Raw genomic sequence first — 16,783 nt, forward strand, 5'->3', positions numbered from 1 at the left:
CCTTGCTCTCGAGAGGCCACGATCCGGGCGGGCGGGCGGCGCGGGGCGCGTGGTGCGCGGGCGCGCGCGCGCGTGGGGCGGTAGGTGAGGCGCCCGCGCCAGCGGGGGCGGGGCGGGGTGCGGGCGGCGCGGGGCGGGGGCTGGGCCGGCCCGGCGGGCGGGCGCGAGGAGAGCAAGCCCTCGGCGGCGGCAGCGGCGGCGGCGGCGGCGGGCGCGGGGCGAGCGCGCCGAGGGGGCGGAGGAGTTGCCGTGGGTTTGTTTACGCATTGCTGCCCGGCTCGGGGCACAGCCCGCACTCCCTGATTGGACACAAACTGGGGCACAGCCTCTCGCCGCCCGCCAGGCCTCCTCACGCCGCTGCCGCGCAGCTCCGGGAGAGCCCTGCCGGGCACGGCCCACAGCGGTGCCCGGGCCTGGAGGGGGCGAGCCGCGGCGGCTGCGCAGCACGAGCGAGGAGCCCACGTCTGCCCCGCGGATCGCTGTCGCCCACCTGTAGTGGCTCGACCCTGGCGAGCAGACGCTCGAAACTTCTGAAGATGCGGACTTGGTGGCACCCAGCCGCAGAAGGGGCGCTTTTTACCACCCCACAGACGGAGGATGCTGGTCCTTCAAGCCCTAGAAAAGCGGCTGGAATTTCTCGTGCCCCTTTGGCGAAGGTAACGTCGAAGCTTCACATGGGAGCTGAAGGAGCTCGCAGTTCTTTCCCTTGCCTGCGGCTGTCCTGCTTGTAAGCCCTGAGAGTGGCCCTCCCCAAAGTGACCTTGCCCGTCTGATGGCAAGACCCTCTGACGCCCCATGGCCTTACGCTCCAGTGCCTTCGTGTCAGAGACCCCCACAGCTGGGCCGCCAGCCTCCTCGCCACGGCTCGACCATCACCCCCAAACCCCTGTTCGGTCCCTTGCATTTTGACGCTGCTCTGTTGTCTGCTTGAAAACCCCAGAGCTCCCTCCACCTGTCAACCCCTGCTCCTGCTGAGCTCCTTTGCCATCCCTGACCATCTCTGTCTGGGCAGCCTTCTTGACTCCAAGCAGAATCGCCCTTTGGGGCTGCCATGAATGTGACTTGGAGATCAGTCGGGTGCCTGTGTTGCCCACCCCCGCTCCCCTGCCACAAAAGCACACACGGCTGTGGTTTTAATGAGGCTCTGGTGATGGGAGAAATGAAAGCTGTAGGAATAGGGGCTAGGTTTTGTGGCGTGGCAGGGAAAGCCTCTGTCTGCGATACCGCCATCCCATATGGGCACCTGTTGGAGTCCTGGCTGCTCGGCTTCTGATCCAGCTCCCTGCTAATGTGCCTGGGGAAGCAGCAGAACATGGCCCAAGTGCCTGGGTCCCTGCACCCACGTGGGAGACCTGGAAGAAGCTCCTGGCTTCTGATCTGTGCAGCTCTGGCCACTGAGGCCATTTGGGGAATGAACCAGCAGATGGAAGATCTCTCTCTGTCTCTCCCTTTCTCTCTTTCTGTAACTCTGCCTTTCAAAGAAGTACATAAAATCGTGTAAAGAAGAAAGAGGAGGAGGAGAAGGAGAAGAAAAAGAAAAGAGAGCAGCTGTAGGAATAATACTGTCTCTGAGTGTCTGTAGCTGGGACTGGAGACATTCGAGTCTCCATCAAGTGGGTTTCCTGACAAACCTCATCTTGCAAAAAACAAAACCAAGCACTTCCAAAAACTGACCCTGCACTCCCCCGCCCCGTTTTTCCTGTACCTCTGTATCTCCTCCCCACCACAGCGACCCATGTGCCCTCCATACTCACCATGGGTGCTTCATCCTTGGAGGAATACAGTTGAAATCTACAGTCATGGTCTTTAAGCCAAGGCTTATAGAGATCACAGTGAGTAAGGAAAAAAAAAAACACGAAGGAGCAGATATGAACACACATGAACCTCATCATGTTACGAATAATTCTTAGGCTAAGAGCCCTCAACTCTGACAGCTAGTGTGGATCTGTTGCTGTCTGATGAATCCCTGGCACAGCTGGACTCCTGGGAAACCTGGATTTCTCTCTCTAGATGAGCCACATACAGTCCCGCTGAAAAAGCTGCCTTGCAACTCTGGGGATGAACCCAAGTGAAAGTTAAGTGTTCTTTCCCAGATAACGCAATAGTGATCATTAAATGTAGCAAATGAGTTACAAAGCTGTTGAAGGGACCAGAAGCATTATGAGGGAAAGGTGAGGCACTCCTGAGATTAGTGAGTCCTGGATGCACCTTCTCCCCTGGAACTGGAGAGACAGAGAGACAAGGGCTTCCCTGCTGGGAGTTTGTCTCAGCTTTTGAGTATTTCAACTAGATACTTCAGAGGGGCCATTAGATACCAACTAGATACCTGGAGGGAAGATTGATTTTGGTCTGCAGCTTAGAGGTTCCCAGTCCAAGAATTTGGTGTCTGGTGGAGGCTGGCAGTGGTGGAGTATCTGGGGGAAGGAAAGATCGCCTGGTGAGCCAGGAAGCAGAGAGACAAGGAGGACACGCTTTCTCCACCCTGTATGTGGTCTCAAAGCCATCATGATTCCATCCACAGTTGGCTCCACCCTAGCAACCTAATCCAATCCTGTCCCTTTCCAACGGCCCCATCTCAGACACCATAACCTTATCAAGCCTCCACCTTAATCCATCAACTGTCAGCACTAATCTATTAACTGTTCATGTAAGACTTAAGGGGTTAAATGGCTGCATGAGTATGGCTAGACAAATCCCGCTCAAACCATAACAGAACTGGAGACCTGAAGGAAGTGAAACTGTTGGAAACGCCTGCCAAAGTAGGGCAGGGAAGAAATCCCCTAGCTTTCCCTTTCCACCCACCCTCCAGTGATTAAAAAGCAAAAACCAGAAGACGACGGAAGGCAGAGCAGGGAAAGGACGATGGATGTGAAGGCACAGTGGCAAGGTGACTGGCACCCCAGCCTTGGCTGCTGCACCTGCACGCCTCTAGAACTCTTGCTCTAGATTGGATTCTGCAGTGCAGCGCAAACTTTTTCCCAAGGGCCAGGACTTTTTGCTCCTTTATTTCCATTTCCCTCCTCTCCCTGTCTGCTCCTGCATGACTCCATCACTCTTCCATTTTCTCTGTGTTCCCCTCTGTCTCCTTGAAGTGTCTTCACTGCTGAGTGTTTTCTTGCTTTGCTTATCCTACTTCTCCAGGGCAGGATGGCAGCGTTTTTCAGCAGGATAGAGATGCCCAGGTTCTTACAGGTAGTAAGAGTGGGAACTGCCATGTAGTTGCCCATCTAGATACTGTGCTATCTATTTTCCAGACATTATCTCATTTAATATTCACTCCTACTGTTGAATATAATTTGGAGCCATCTGTACTGCTGGTCACAAGATTCTTCTCTTATCTTTTCTTATCTTTCACTTCCACCTTCTTCTTATGTCTTTTCCTTTTTGTTTTTAGCACGGATACCTCCCCCACATCCCAAACCCCAGTGGTCTAGTAACTCCCACTCTAAATCTCCAAATACTGAGAATGGTTACTGGAGGAAGTGGCCCTTCAGCTGACTTAAAGGATGGCTAGGATTTCAATAGATAGGAACTGAGGAAGAGCATTCTCAGTGGAAGAGGAAAAAGTGTGGTCTAATTTGATTGAAACACACGGGCAGCCTAGGAAATGAGACCATGTTTCTGAATTTTGTCTTTAGATCTCAGTTCTCTGACACAGACTACTCAGAAACAAGGATTAAGTAGAAATATATTAAATGTAGGTGTAGTTCAATAACTAGAACCATAGCATTTTAACACCAGAAGTAATCTCAACATTGCCTGGTGCAATGTGTCCATTTATAAGTGAGAGAATTGAGGCCTCAAAGACTTAGGTCTCCAGAAAATCATGGAGTTTGGAAATAAGCATCCAAATTCCTGCTTTGAAAAATGTTAGCTTATATGACTTTGAACTTATCTATGGTTAAGCTTCCTCATCCATAAAATAGAGAAAGTGACACTCTCCCTCAGAGGGTTGTTGTGAGAATTAAATACTGTTGCATGTAAACCACTCTCTCAGTTTGGGCTGCTGGACCCAGCTAGTATAGACTGAGTGGCTTAAACAAGTTTGTGTCTCAGAGTTCTGGTGGCTGGGAATCTGACACCAGAGTACCTGCATGACTAGGATTCTTGTGAGGTCCTTCTTCCTCTTCTAGAGTGTAAACTGCTGAGTTGTCATCATCTCCCACAGGAAAAGACAGCAAGTGAGAGAACTCTGTGGGGTCCCTTTTATAAGGACGCTTACCCCATTCATGAAGACAGGATCCTCAAGTCTTAATCACCTCCCAAAGGCCCCGCTTCCCAAAATCATTACACTAGGTGTTAGGATTTCAACATATGAATGGAGGGCTGCAGACATGAACATTCAGTCCATTATAAACATGTAGCACAGTACCTGGCTGGTATAGAATCAGTCCTCTATAAATACAAGAGAATGTGGCTATGATTTCCCAGGGTTATCCAGCTAGGCAACACAAGAACTGGAACTGGTCCTCCAAGGTTGTTGTTGTTGTTTTTTTTTTTTTTTTCAAATTGAATATTGTCTGTATTTCTTGATGGTATCTCTAATGGTGCCTGTTTAATGTCATCTCTGAAAATATGTGCTCCTCTAATCTGCTGTTTGAAGAAGTTTTATATTATCTCTCTAGCTCCAGTTCCTCTGTTTTCTGCTTCCTGCTCCTGGTTTCTCCCACCTCACAGCCTCAGCTGGCCTGGCTTGCTGTCAAGTTCCAGAGAGGAGAGAAGCATGAAAAATTAGCCAGCGAAGGACTTGTATTTCATAGTCAACTGCAGTTTACAATTTCTGACATAGTAAAATCTTATTATTGTAAATGGTAAAGGACCAAGAAATCATCAAACTAAAGAGATTTGAATACTTGAATTATCCATTATTCCTCAGTCCATAGAGTGTCAGTTCTATCTGCTTAAATTTTAATGGCTCTTTAGGAGGACTCACTAGGACCAAGAAAAAGTCTTTCTTAAATTGCAGTTGCCTACTCCTTCAGCAAAATTATGATGGAAGAGAGCAATATTTTTTTTTGTTTCTCTGCCTTTCCTTTTTGGTCTCTGACATTTCTTTTCTTTATTTTTTCAAGATTTATTTTTTTGAAAGGCAGAGTTATGGGGTGAGGGGAGAGAGAGATGAGATGAGATGAGATGAGATGAGATGAGATGAGATGAGATGAGGTCTTCCATCCAGTGGTTCGCTCCCTAACTGGCCGCAATGGCCAGAGCTGAGCAGATCCCAATTCAGGAGCCAGGCGCTTCTTCTGGGTCTCCCATATGGGTGCAGGGGCCCAAGCATTTGGGTCCTCCTCTGCTGCTTTCCTAGGTGCATTAGCGGGGAAGTTGATAGGAAATGGAGCAGCTGGGACTAGAACTCATAGGGGATGGCAACATCACAGGCAGCAGCCTCACCCACTAGACCACAGCACCCACCCTTCTGGCACCACTTTTCAAAACTGCGCCTGCCCCGTGATCTTTGTGCAGTGTACTCTCTCTGGACTGTAGGCATCTAGAAGCAATGCACCACAACTTCCTTACCTTTGTATGTCAGTACCTGTGTGTAACAGGTCCTTGCATATCGTTGAACAGACTGCCTTAAGCAATGCCACACATACAAAGGAATCCCTTCCTCCCCTCTTCAGATCTGTGTCTGCTCAGTTCATTGTGTGTAGCTAGTTGTCATTCTGCTACCAATTCTTCAGAAAGCGTGACAACAGCTGGATGTGAAATAAGTGCGAATTTTACAATGTGAAGTACATTCGGAAGGGTTTGTTTTAATGGCATAAATCCAGGCAGTATTTTAAGATGGCCAGGAGGACTGTTTCTGAGCCGCTGGACTTCCTAAACACCTACACATTGCAGCATACAAACGGAGGCTTCTCTCTCACATGAATAAAGGCTATTTGACTTTCATTGTTACAAATTTTAATTGAGATTTCTTTGGTTAATCTGTAAACTGCCTCTATTCTACATATAGCTGTATTCATTATCTTGCCTAAGTCATTTCTTAAAAGGCACAATTTTCCTTCTTCTTAAAAAAGTCAATAATTGTCCCATTTTCTCTTTTACTCCAAAATCAACTAATGACCCAATTCCCTAATCACTAACCCTACCACCTCAATCCAAAAATCTGCGTAAGTATGCTTGCTGCTTCCTCTAATTCATTTTCATGGTTCTCTAGGGAGTTGGAAGGAATCTAAAGGATTGGTTCTAGATCAGTTCTTCATTTTGTAAAGGAGGAAACTGAGGCACAGAAATATTACTGGCAGAGTCACAAGTTTCCAATGCACTTGTCCCATGCTCTGTCCACTCACCAAGTGTCCTTGAAACACTCCTAGAAGTGAATCCCCATGGCCAATACCTGACACTCTGCCTGTCACCACTACACATGGACCTTTTTATTATTTTATTTATTTTTTACACTTTTATTTTATAAGTATAAATTTCAAAAGTACTTTTGAATTATAGTGGTTTTTCCCCCATAACCTCCCTTCCACCACAAACCATTGCATCTCCCACTCCCTCTCTCATCTCATTCTTCATTAAGATTCATTATTTTTAATTATCTTTAAATGGGGGGGCCTTTTTGACTCCTCATTTTCTGTAGGCCTCCACTTCCACTTGGGGATATCTCTCTGCCATGTCTTTTAGTCTGAACAGGCTTATAATTCAGGGTACTTTTTCTTTACAACTGTTTTGCTACAAAAGCTAGCTAATGGTTTCACTCTCTCCAACCTCTTTTCTAAGAGTGAATCTGGCTGGTGCCGCGGCTCTCTTGGCTAATCCTCCGCCCGTGGCGCCGGCACTCTGGGGTTCTAGTCTCAGTTGGGGCGCCAGATTCTGTCCTGGCTGCTCCTCTTCCAGTCCAGCTCTCTGCTGTGGCCTGGGAAGGCAGTGGAGGATGGCCCAAGTGCTTGGGCCCTGCACCTGCATGGGAGACCAGGAGGAAGCACCTGGCTCCTGGCTTCGGATCACCACATGGCGCTGGCCATAGCGGCCACTTGTGGGGTGAACCAACGGAAAAAGAAAGACCTTTCTCTCTGTCTCTCTCTCTCTCTGTCTAACTCTGCCTGTCAAAACAATAAAATAAAATAAAAAAAAAAAGAGTGAATCTAACAGAATCGGTTTAATAAAACTCAACTTTCATAGTTATAATAAAACAGTTTCATTTTGCCATAAAAATTAAATTCAACATGCATGTAGACCATCAGTAAAAAATAAGTTTATTGTTGTCAAGTCTTTCCAATTCTGAAATACAGTTCTGAAGTAACTAGCACATTTAAGTTCTATGAACTGCAATGTTTTCTGGCTAAATGGTGATATTAGTATATATGCCTAACTCATAGGGTTGTTTGAGAATTAACTCTGATAATAAATGTGTTTAGGGGCTGGCGCTGTGGCGTAGTGGGTAAAGCCATTGCCTGCAGTGCCGGCATCCCATATGGGTGCCAGTTTGACTCCTGGCTGCTCCACTTCTGATCCAGCTCTCTGCAATGGTCTGGGAAAGCTGTAGAAGATGGCCCAAGTTCTTGGGCCCCTGCATCCAGGTCGGAGACCCGGAAGAAGCTCCTGGTTCCTGGCTTTGGATTAGCCCAGCTCCAGCCATTGTGTCCATTTAGGGAGTGAACCAGTGGTTGGAAGATTCTCTCTCTCTCTTTGCCTCTGCCTCTGTGTAACTCTGCCTTTCAAATAAATAAAAATTTTGAAAAATTAAAAAAAAAACAGTTGTGATGTGATAGCTAATATTTGTTGAGGTCTTACTATGGACCAAGCGTTATTCTAAGCTCTTTAAATGAATTATCTCATATAAATACTATAATAATGTACCCATTATTATTCTGAGACAAGAAAACTGAGGGCAAGAGAAGTTAGGAAACTTGAATAACATCAACCAGCTAAAAAGTGGCTGAATCAGGATTCAAAACTAGGCAGTCAGACTGGGTGAATGTGTGCACTACAGTCTGACACCCAGGAAGAACTTATCAAGCTGCAGTTATGTTATTGCTGTATTTATCACCAGTGTTACCATCTTAAAGAAAGGAGAAGATCTTTGCTTTCCTTTCAGATTTCTTTCTGAAGTTGATCCTCAGCATGGTTTTAGGAAGAGATGGCTAATTTGGGAGAATTCAATGTGTTGGGTACCAGCTGTTCATACTTCTCCAAAAGAGGCAGGAAGGACAGTTTGGGGTTCTTGTACTGTCTCGACCCTGGTTCTCCCCATCCTCACTCTGCCCTCCATAATATTCTTTTTTTTTTTTTTTTTGACAGGCAGAGTGGACAGTGAGAGAGAGACAGAGAGAAAGATCTTCCTTTTCCATCGGTTCACCCTCCAATGGCTGCCGCGGCCGGTGTGCTGCGGCCAGCGCACTGCGCTGATCCGAAGGCAGGAGCCAGGTGCTTCTCCTGGTCTCCCACGGGGTGCAGGGCCCAAGCACTTGGGCCATCCTCCACTGCACTCCCTGGCCACAGCAGAAAGCTGGCCTGGAAGAGAGGCAACTGGGACAGAATCCGGCGCCCCGACCGGGACTAGAACCTGGTGTGCCGGCGCCGCAAGGCGGAGGATTAGCCTATTGAGCCGTGGCGCCGACCCATAATATTCTTACTAAAATGGAAATCACACTGGTAATTTCTGACCTAGCCACCGTTCCTAGTGACAAGCCAAAGATTTGCTCTCTAATCAGCCCCTAATAGTTCTTTTAGGGCTTTCTCATGAATGAAACCAGAAGAGTCTGTGTGTTTAGCTCTGTTTGTTCTTCTACCTTGGATATTTCTGCCTCAGATGATAATTTAGGAAAAGAAGCCTTCCCAGTGGCTTCCCAGCAAGTAAATCATTTGGTTTCTACTACAGGTCTTCATTTAACTTCCCTTAGGGCATATTTTGTACCATGATCATCCAATGGTCTAATTTAACTGTCTTCTGCCCTTTAATGATGCCAAAAATAAGACAAAACACCCTATTACTGGTTTGAAGTCCACTTCCAGGTGTCCCATGAATTCTCGAGCCCATTCTATCTGCTTCGTTCGTGACACCCACACCTTCCTTGCGCTCCTGCTTCCTTCAAGTGTGTGTTTCTCCCTGAGCATCTGGTCATTTATGTTTGAACATCTGGTCTTTTTGATTTACAGCAAAAATGGACCTTAGTCTTCTTATAGTGAGATTTCCATATATCTCAGAATCATAAAATGTTAAAGCCAGAAGGACTTTCGTGGGTATCAGAGGCCAATGGATTCCTTTCATAGTGAGGAACCAAGACCCAGTGAAGCTATGGGTCAGATGCAAAGCTACACAGCTTGTGACAGGAGGAAACTAGAACTAAACCCAAGACTTCTGCTTCATTTGTTTCTTATGATTTGGATTAAGGATATCTGGAAATAATAATATAAAGAACTCCCAAGTGTTTTCTCCCAAAAGATTTTAAGTTTTTATTTCAGTACTTTTAAAAAAGATTTATTTTGTTTATTTGATACAGTTTCAGAGAGAGACAGAGAGGTCTTTCAGCTGCTGGCTCACTCTCCCCAATGGCTGCAGCGCCTGGGGCTGGGTCAGGAAAATGCCAGGAGCCAGGAGCTGCATCCGGTTCTCCCATGTGGGTACAGGGGCTCAAGGACTTGGGCCATCCTCCACTGCCTTCCCAGGCACATTAGCAGAGAGCTGGATTGGAAATGGAGCAATCAGGAATTGGAACAGTGCCCATATGGGACGCTGGCCCTGCAGGTGATGGTTTAACTCCCTACACTATAACACCAGCCCCTTCAATGATTCTTAATACATTTCCAGTGGGCATAGAGGAATAGTAATTTCATGACTGAAAAAAAAATCAGGCATAGGAAGAAAAGATTTACAGAACTGGAACTGTGTCCTCTAATAATCATGTTTCTTTCCCTGGAACACAGTACTTTCTCAACTATATTGATGACAAGGATAGCTAATGATGACCAATCCTCATGTTTCTCTGCTTTTCTTGTTGTTGTTGTTCTTCATAGTGCTGGGTACTTCTGGGTATCAAGGCTCCTGGAAGCCTGGTTCTTCCGGTTTGGAGTTCTTTGTGAGGGCATTGGCTGGGTATTTGATAGCTGTCTTCCACAGTAATGGAGATAGTGATACCTTCAAAAGATTTGAGTGCTACCCCCAATAATGTAGGTGTATTTTGAAACCTTTCTAAGCTTGGATGAGCGTGTTCCTAAAACATTACATAACATTACAAAACTATTGCATAAAGGCAGAATTCTGATCAGAGAGTTTGAGAAATACTAGATAAAACGAAGTCAGCCACTTTAGGGTTGATTTGTTTTGTTTTTATGGAAATTCTCAGTATCTTTAAAACACTGATATGCATCTATTTCTAAAAGGTGGGAGTATAAAATATGTAGAATTCCCCAAACCTATCTGACCATAAAATCATTTATTCATTGACCATCTTTCTAGTGGAACTGGTGTAGCATGGAACAAACTTTGGGAACTGTTGAAGTACTCAGGTTCTTTGGGTCTTATAGCATACAATCTGCACTTCATTCATTCTAAAACTCCACTCCTACTGATACAATGCCTTTCCCTGGGTTTGCTTTCAGCTGCCTAATGAACAACCTTGTGCCTCTTCTCCTTGCTCATCTTTTCAAGACACAGGTCCTGTTCTCTCTCGGTCTGAATTTCTCCAGATAGAAAAATCATAGACTGTTGAATTCTGACCTCACCTATGAACTGTAGATTTCCGTAGTCACCTCTGCTGCCCTGTTCTAAACTAGTTTCCAAGGGACAGAGTCAAAAATATTCATAACTATCATAAAGACAACTAGTGTTCACTGAATGCATTTGTAGATGAGACGTTGTGCTCACAGCCTTACATGTCACAGGCTACTTTATTGTCACCATAACTCTGTGAAGAAGCTATTAGTAGTTTCATTTTACAATAAGGAACCTGAAGACACGTTAAGTAAATTTCCCAGGAAGGTTCCAGAGCAAGGCTTGGTGGAGGAACTGGAGCTGGGATTTGACCCTGACTGTGTACAACTATTAACAACCTGGCACTTCTCTTCCAGTGTTAGTTTTAGTTTTCAAAAAATATATATGCTGCCTCCTCAACCAGGACATTTTTTATGAACAGGAGTCGTGTGATCCAGCCTTCAGCAACTCTTCTGTACTTGGCACAGCACCTGCAGCCAATGCTCATATGAAAATGAGATTAAGCAATTTGTCCAAACTATCCAGGTAGGAAATGATGGACCCAAGTTTTATATCTCCCATCCCCACACATCGCATCTCGAGGATTCCTCTTCAGGACCATGCTCAGTGCACCATGTTGAATTCTCCCTCTCCTTTCAGGTCAGTCTCACTCTCTTCTGAGCATCCCGCACAGGGAGTTTTTGCCCACCTGCACCCCACAGTCATTCTGCCCTCCCCTATACAGATTGCAATCCTAGACCTAAGAACTCAATTTAACTTTAAACGGCTAATAACCTGGTAAGCAAGAAAGCGCTTGTGCTGTTGTTTTTGGCTAATTTTTTCAGTATCCTAGGAGGATGTTTGCTGGGGGCCTCTCAGTTTCAAGTGAAAACACCACTATGGCCATGAGGGCACATGGGGCTGGAGTCGAGGTGCCCTGCCCCAGCTGCTGTTAGCCCCACATGATGTCCTGGAGCCTGCACATGGCAGGTAGAAGAGTTCCCTAGTCTTTTAGGAAGGCCTGGCCATCAGAGGATGTTTGTGAGATAAACGGGGCTACTCTCTACCCCCATCCATACTCCAACCTTCAACCCATTGCCACCACCTCTTCAATGGCCCTCCATGTGCAATTGGAAACCTGTGCTGGCCATTGCATCATGGATGGTGGCAAGCCTCCCCAAGAAGGCTTTAGCATTAACATCTCTCTCCTTGATCTTGGCCTCTGTGGCATGCAGGCCCAGTAGCTGCTCCAGCATCCTGGCCAGATGGAGCCTCCTTCTCTCATGTGGGATCCCTCCACACCTCATCACATCTGTTTCCAAGGGTACTGCTGCATTCCCCCACCAGAAGGCCTGGACTTCTCCATACCCTGACTCTGGGGTGGGATGAAGCCACATCCCCGACAAGAAAGTGAGCTGGCAGGTGGAGTAGCTGGAGTACAATCCGGTGGCGTACACTGCTGGCTCTGTGCTGGCTGTGCCCCTGTGGGCAGACCCCCAGGTTGGGGAAGGGGACTTCTCCCCCAGGTTCAATGCAAAGGATGGGCCAGTGGAGAGAGGGAGGCAGAATGGTCTGTATGAGGTTCAGAATAGCAGGTTGGTCAGGCCCAGTTGGCCCTGGGCTCTAGGAGCACTGGGACCCCAATCATGTTGCTGATCCTATCCTAACCAGCTGGAGAAAGGATAGCAAGGGAAATCACATTACTCATCCTATTTCTGGGAAAAAAAAAAACACCCTGCAAGTTGTAGACATCAAAAGGAAGAATTGTGGAGAATGGGCCATCCCAGGTAGGGTGAGGGATCCAGCAGAGAAGATGACTGCTGCTCTGAAGAGAGAGTTTGGCGGGGAAGCCAGGAACTCCTTACAGAAATCCGGGGCAGAAAGGCAGGAGTTGGAGGAACAATTGCACCTGCTCTTCAGCCAGAAACAGTTTGAGGTCTGTAAGGACTATGTGGATGGTCCTCGCAACACAGACAATGCATGGAGGGAGACGCAGGCTGTGAGCTACCACGATGACACAGGGGAAATAACGGAGCATCTTCCTGTGGAAGCTGGCGATGACGCTGCGGGAGTGAACTGGGTGGACATAAGTGATAGACCCAAGTTGCATGCCAGCCACTCCCAGTGTATTCATGTTTTGCCCACTGGGCTGAGGACCTGTAACCTTGGCTACTGTGAATAGAGACTTGGGGTGCCAAGTGAGCTAGAGGCCTTCTAATGAACACAAGGAAGTAAGAAGCAAAAAGTACCAGATTCCCACTGAACAGGACAGAATGGGCCACCTCTTGGGTGATTATTTCCCAAACTGGGCACAATATGAAAGCTCTGTATTAAGGAATGGTACTAGACAAATGTGGGGAATGGAATTACAAACTTTTTGTCTTCCTATTTAAAAGAAGAGGAATATAGTGACTTGTGCATGTGTTATATTCATGGTTTAAACCAAATTATATAACTCATGCTCTGCAGGATTGTGGGTGAGACAAAGATAGCCTACGAACCACAGCCTCAACTTGTCAGCCTTTGTCAATTCTCACATTTGGCAATTCTTCTCCTGAAGTGTTAGAATGTGGTCTAATCTAATATATAATCTGGCTTTTTGAGTGACATGTTTGTCAAATTTAGCTTCCCATGGGCTACTGTTCATTGCTTTTGAGAACAGACACTCTCTGGTTATTCTTGTTTTAAGAGGCTTCAGTTTTAATGGGAAAAAGCTCAATTTCTATTTTGGTCCATAAAGATCAAGTATTTAAAAGCCAGATTGGAAAAAAAAATGCAGTGACATGGAGTGGACATTTAGCCACGTCTCACATCTGAGCGCCTGGGTTTGGTTCCTGGCTCCACCTCCTGACTCCAGTTTTTTTTTTTTTTTTTTTTTTTTATCAGTGCAGATCCAGGGAGGCAACAGGTGATGGATCAAATAATTGGGTTCCTGCCAGCTTTGCTCCTGCCTTTACTAACTGTTGGGGACATTTGGGGAGTGAATCAGCTGATGGGAGCTCCCTGTCTCTTTGCCTCTCAAATTTTTAAAATGCAGTGACAAAATGAGCTCCAAGTCCAGCCATCTAGTTACCAGACCTGTTTCTGAGCAGAATGCACTAAGCTCAAGACTTTGATTTCTTCTCATCTCAGAAGACGATCCTACAATTGTGATTCCTGTCATGAAAAAATCTTTGAACAGGGGAAGTGTACAGTCCATGCCTAGTGAAAATATAACCCACATCTACCCTTTTCTCAATACCAATATGCAAACAGAGAAGATATTTATAGCCAGATTTTAAATAGAGATGGCCCTATGACAACCAAGAATGAGGGGATTCCAATAGTAACCAGCAGGACAGAAAAAATTTTCTTCCTCGTCTCCTAAAACAAGGCAGTTAGGGGCCGGTGCTGTGGTGCAGTGGGTTAATGCCCTGGCCTGAAGCACCAGCATCCCATATGGCCACCGGTTCAAGACCCAGCAGCTCCACTTCCAATCCAGCTCTCTGCTGTGGCCTGAGAAAGCAGTAGAAGATGACCCAAGTCCTTGGGTCCCTGCACCCACTTGGGAGACCCAGAAGAAGCTCCTGGCTCCTGGTTTCGGATCAGTGCAGCTCCGGCCATTGCGGCCATCTAGGGAGTGAACCATCGTATGGAAGACCTCTCTCTCTCTCTCTTTGCCTCTCCTCTCTCTGCATAATGCTTTCAAATAAATAAATAAATCTTAAAAATAACAAAGCAGTTAACTTTATTTACAGCATATGAGAAGTTAACTCAAACCACTACCATGAACTTTCCATTGCTAGGGAAAAGAAAACAAAAACTATTACAGGAGTTGGTAGCCTCATAACCAGATGACTTTGTTAACAGCTAACACAAATATTCCACTTACTCTTTGCAAGCACCATGAGTACCTTAGGTAGAGTGACTTATTTAATAAGGATCATCCTAAGAGGAGGGTACCATTGTGTTACAGGGTGGAAAGTGGACTCCAAGAGGGAGAGTAGCATGAAGAATGTTAAGGAGTGGTCTTGGTGTCAACATCTGGGGAAAGGAAGGGGAAGAAAACAAGATTGGGCAGAGAGGTTGAGCTGGGATGCAGGCACGAGGAAGGCCTCGGCCAGTTCCGGCTGCGAAGGCCTTTAGAGCTGCCCTACAAAAGAGCAACAGGGTCAGGGCTCTACATGCTCTGTTGATTATATGGGCTGCCCTAGGAGGAGGCATGAGCTTGGGAATCAAGTTCCTCAGGCAAGCACATCCCCAAAGAAGGCTGGGAGCAAAGGGTCTTCTGGTAATATTCCCAGGAGACTGTGGGGAAGGGGTGTGAAAGCAGCATCTCATCATCTCCTACTTATTACCCCGTGTCAGGGATGCCATACTTCAGGAACAGAGGAGTTTCTGAACTTGGAAAAAGTTATACAACCAGTAGGCAGCGGAGTGAGACTAGAACTCAAGCTATAGTGCTCCACAGTCCACACTCATGGCCGCTATATCACAATCCAATAATTGCCCCCCAGAAGTCTCCAGCTACCCTGCGCACTGTTCCTTTAAAAGAAAAGAAAAATGACCATTATATCTCTTCCTGCATGCACATCTGTTCCTTTTACTAAACCTGACGGAAGCAGTGCATGATCTCATTTGTTTTTCTCCTGAAAAATGTATTTCTCGTGGGCGATGACAATTACTAAAAGTTTGCCCGTGGTGCCCATCATTGTTCGTGCTCAGGAACAAATTTCACACATTTTTTTACTTGTGAATTTTACAACTGCCTGTTTTTAGGATGGAGCCTTGTCTGGTACATTAGTCTTAGTAACTTTTCCATGTGAGAGATGACCCCTGTCTTTATCTGAATAACTGAAGTAGCTGGTTACCCCAACAAGTTTTAAATGCCCGTTTTGTTTTTTCAAAGTCCTTTTAATCTATGTATTTGAAATGCAAAGAGTGGACACACTATGTGCATTTGTGTGTGTGAGAGAGAGGGAGAGGGAGAGGGAGAGGGAGAGGGAGGGAAAGAGGGAGGGAAGGAGGGAGAGAGAGAGAGAGAGAGTGAGAGAGAGAGAGAATATGTTCTATTCTTCTGGCTCACTCCTCAAATGCCTGCAACAAACAGGGCAGGACTTGGCAGAAGCCTGGAGCTGACAACTTATTCTAGGTCTCCTATATGGATGGCAAGGACCTAAATACTTGAGCCATCACTGGCTGCCTCCCAGGGTGTGCACTAGCAGGAAACTAGAATAGGGAGTGGAGCCAGGACTGAAACTCAGGCATTCCAATAAGGGATCCTGGCATCCCAACCAGTGTCTTAACCATTATGCAAAATACCTGTACTCATGTTAGAAACTTATTTATTATTCAAGAGAAAGGCAGACACAGAGCTCCCATCTATAGGCTCACTACCCAGATGCCTGCAACAGTTGAGGCTAAGTTACAGCCAGAGCCAGAAATGGGGAACTCTATCCAAGTCTTCCATGTGGGTGGCAGGGACTCAAGTACTTGAGCAATTACCTGTTGGCTCCCAGGCTGTACATTAGAGCACACTTGAATCTGAAGGCATATATTGAACCCATGCACTCTGATGTGGGACACATCTTTTTTTTAAACTTTTATTTAATAAATATAAATTTCAAAAGTACAACTTTTGGATTATAGCGGTTTTTCCCCCAATGACCTCCCTCCCACTCGCAAACCATCCCATCTCCTACTCCCTCTCCCATCCCATTCTTCATTAAGATTTTTTTTTAAAAAAAGATTTTATTTTATTTGAGAGGTAGAGTTACAGACAGTGAGAGGGAGAGACAGAGAGAAAGGTCTTCCTTCTGTTGATTCACTCTCCAAATGGCCGCAACAGCTGGAACTGTGCCAATCTGAAGCCAGGAATGAGGAGCTTCCTCCGGGTCTCCCACATGGGTGCAGAGGCCCAAGGATTTGGGCCATCTTCCACTGCTCACCCAGGCCATAGCAGAGAGCTAGATTGGAAGTGGAGCAGCCGGGACTAACCAGTGCCCATATGGGATGCTGGTGCCACAGGCAGAGGATTAACCTACTGCGCCACGACGATGGCCCCTAAGATTCATTTTTAATTATCTTTATATGCAGAAGATCAACTTAGTATATACTAAGTAAAGATTTCAACAGTTTGCACCCACACAGTACTGTTTGAAT

The 16,783-nt window shown here is 46.3% G+C and overlaps 1 protein-coding gene and 1 pseudogene across 1 annotated transcript in view; one reads left to right on the forward strand and one right to left on the reverse strand.

Annotated features, from left to right (window-relative positions):
• Positions 1-904, reverse strand: part of LOC138845286 (uncharacterized) — a 56,757-nt gene extending 55,853 nt beyond the window's left edge. Inside the window, exons 1-2 of the mRNA XM_089313622.1 lie at positions 837-904; positions 2-606 (exon numbers count right to left, since the gene is read on the reverse strand). Of these exons, the coding sequence (XP_089169748.1) occupies positions 2-606; positions 837-904 (673 nt within the window). The remainder of the gene's footprint in view (position 1; positions 607-836) is intronic.
• Positions 905-11,642: 10,738 nt separating this feature from the next.
• On the forward strand, positions 11,643-12,915 carry LOC108178399 (ADP-ribose pyrophosphatase pseudogene; annotated as a pseudogene).
• Positions 12,916-16,783: the final 3,868 nt, after the last annotated feature.

Source organism: Oryctolagus cuniculus, chromosome 15 (assembly GCF_051225735.1).
Source record: "Oryctolagus cuniculus isolate XC-2025 breed Fujian yellow rabbit chromosome 15, ASM5122573v1, whole genome shotgun sequence".
Lineage (NCBI taxonomy): Eukaryota > Metazoa > Chordata > Mammalia > Lagomorpha > Leporidae > Oryctolagus > Oryctolagus cuniculus.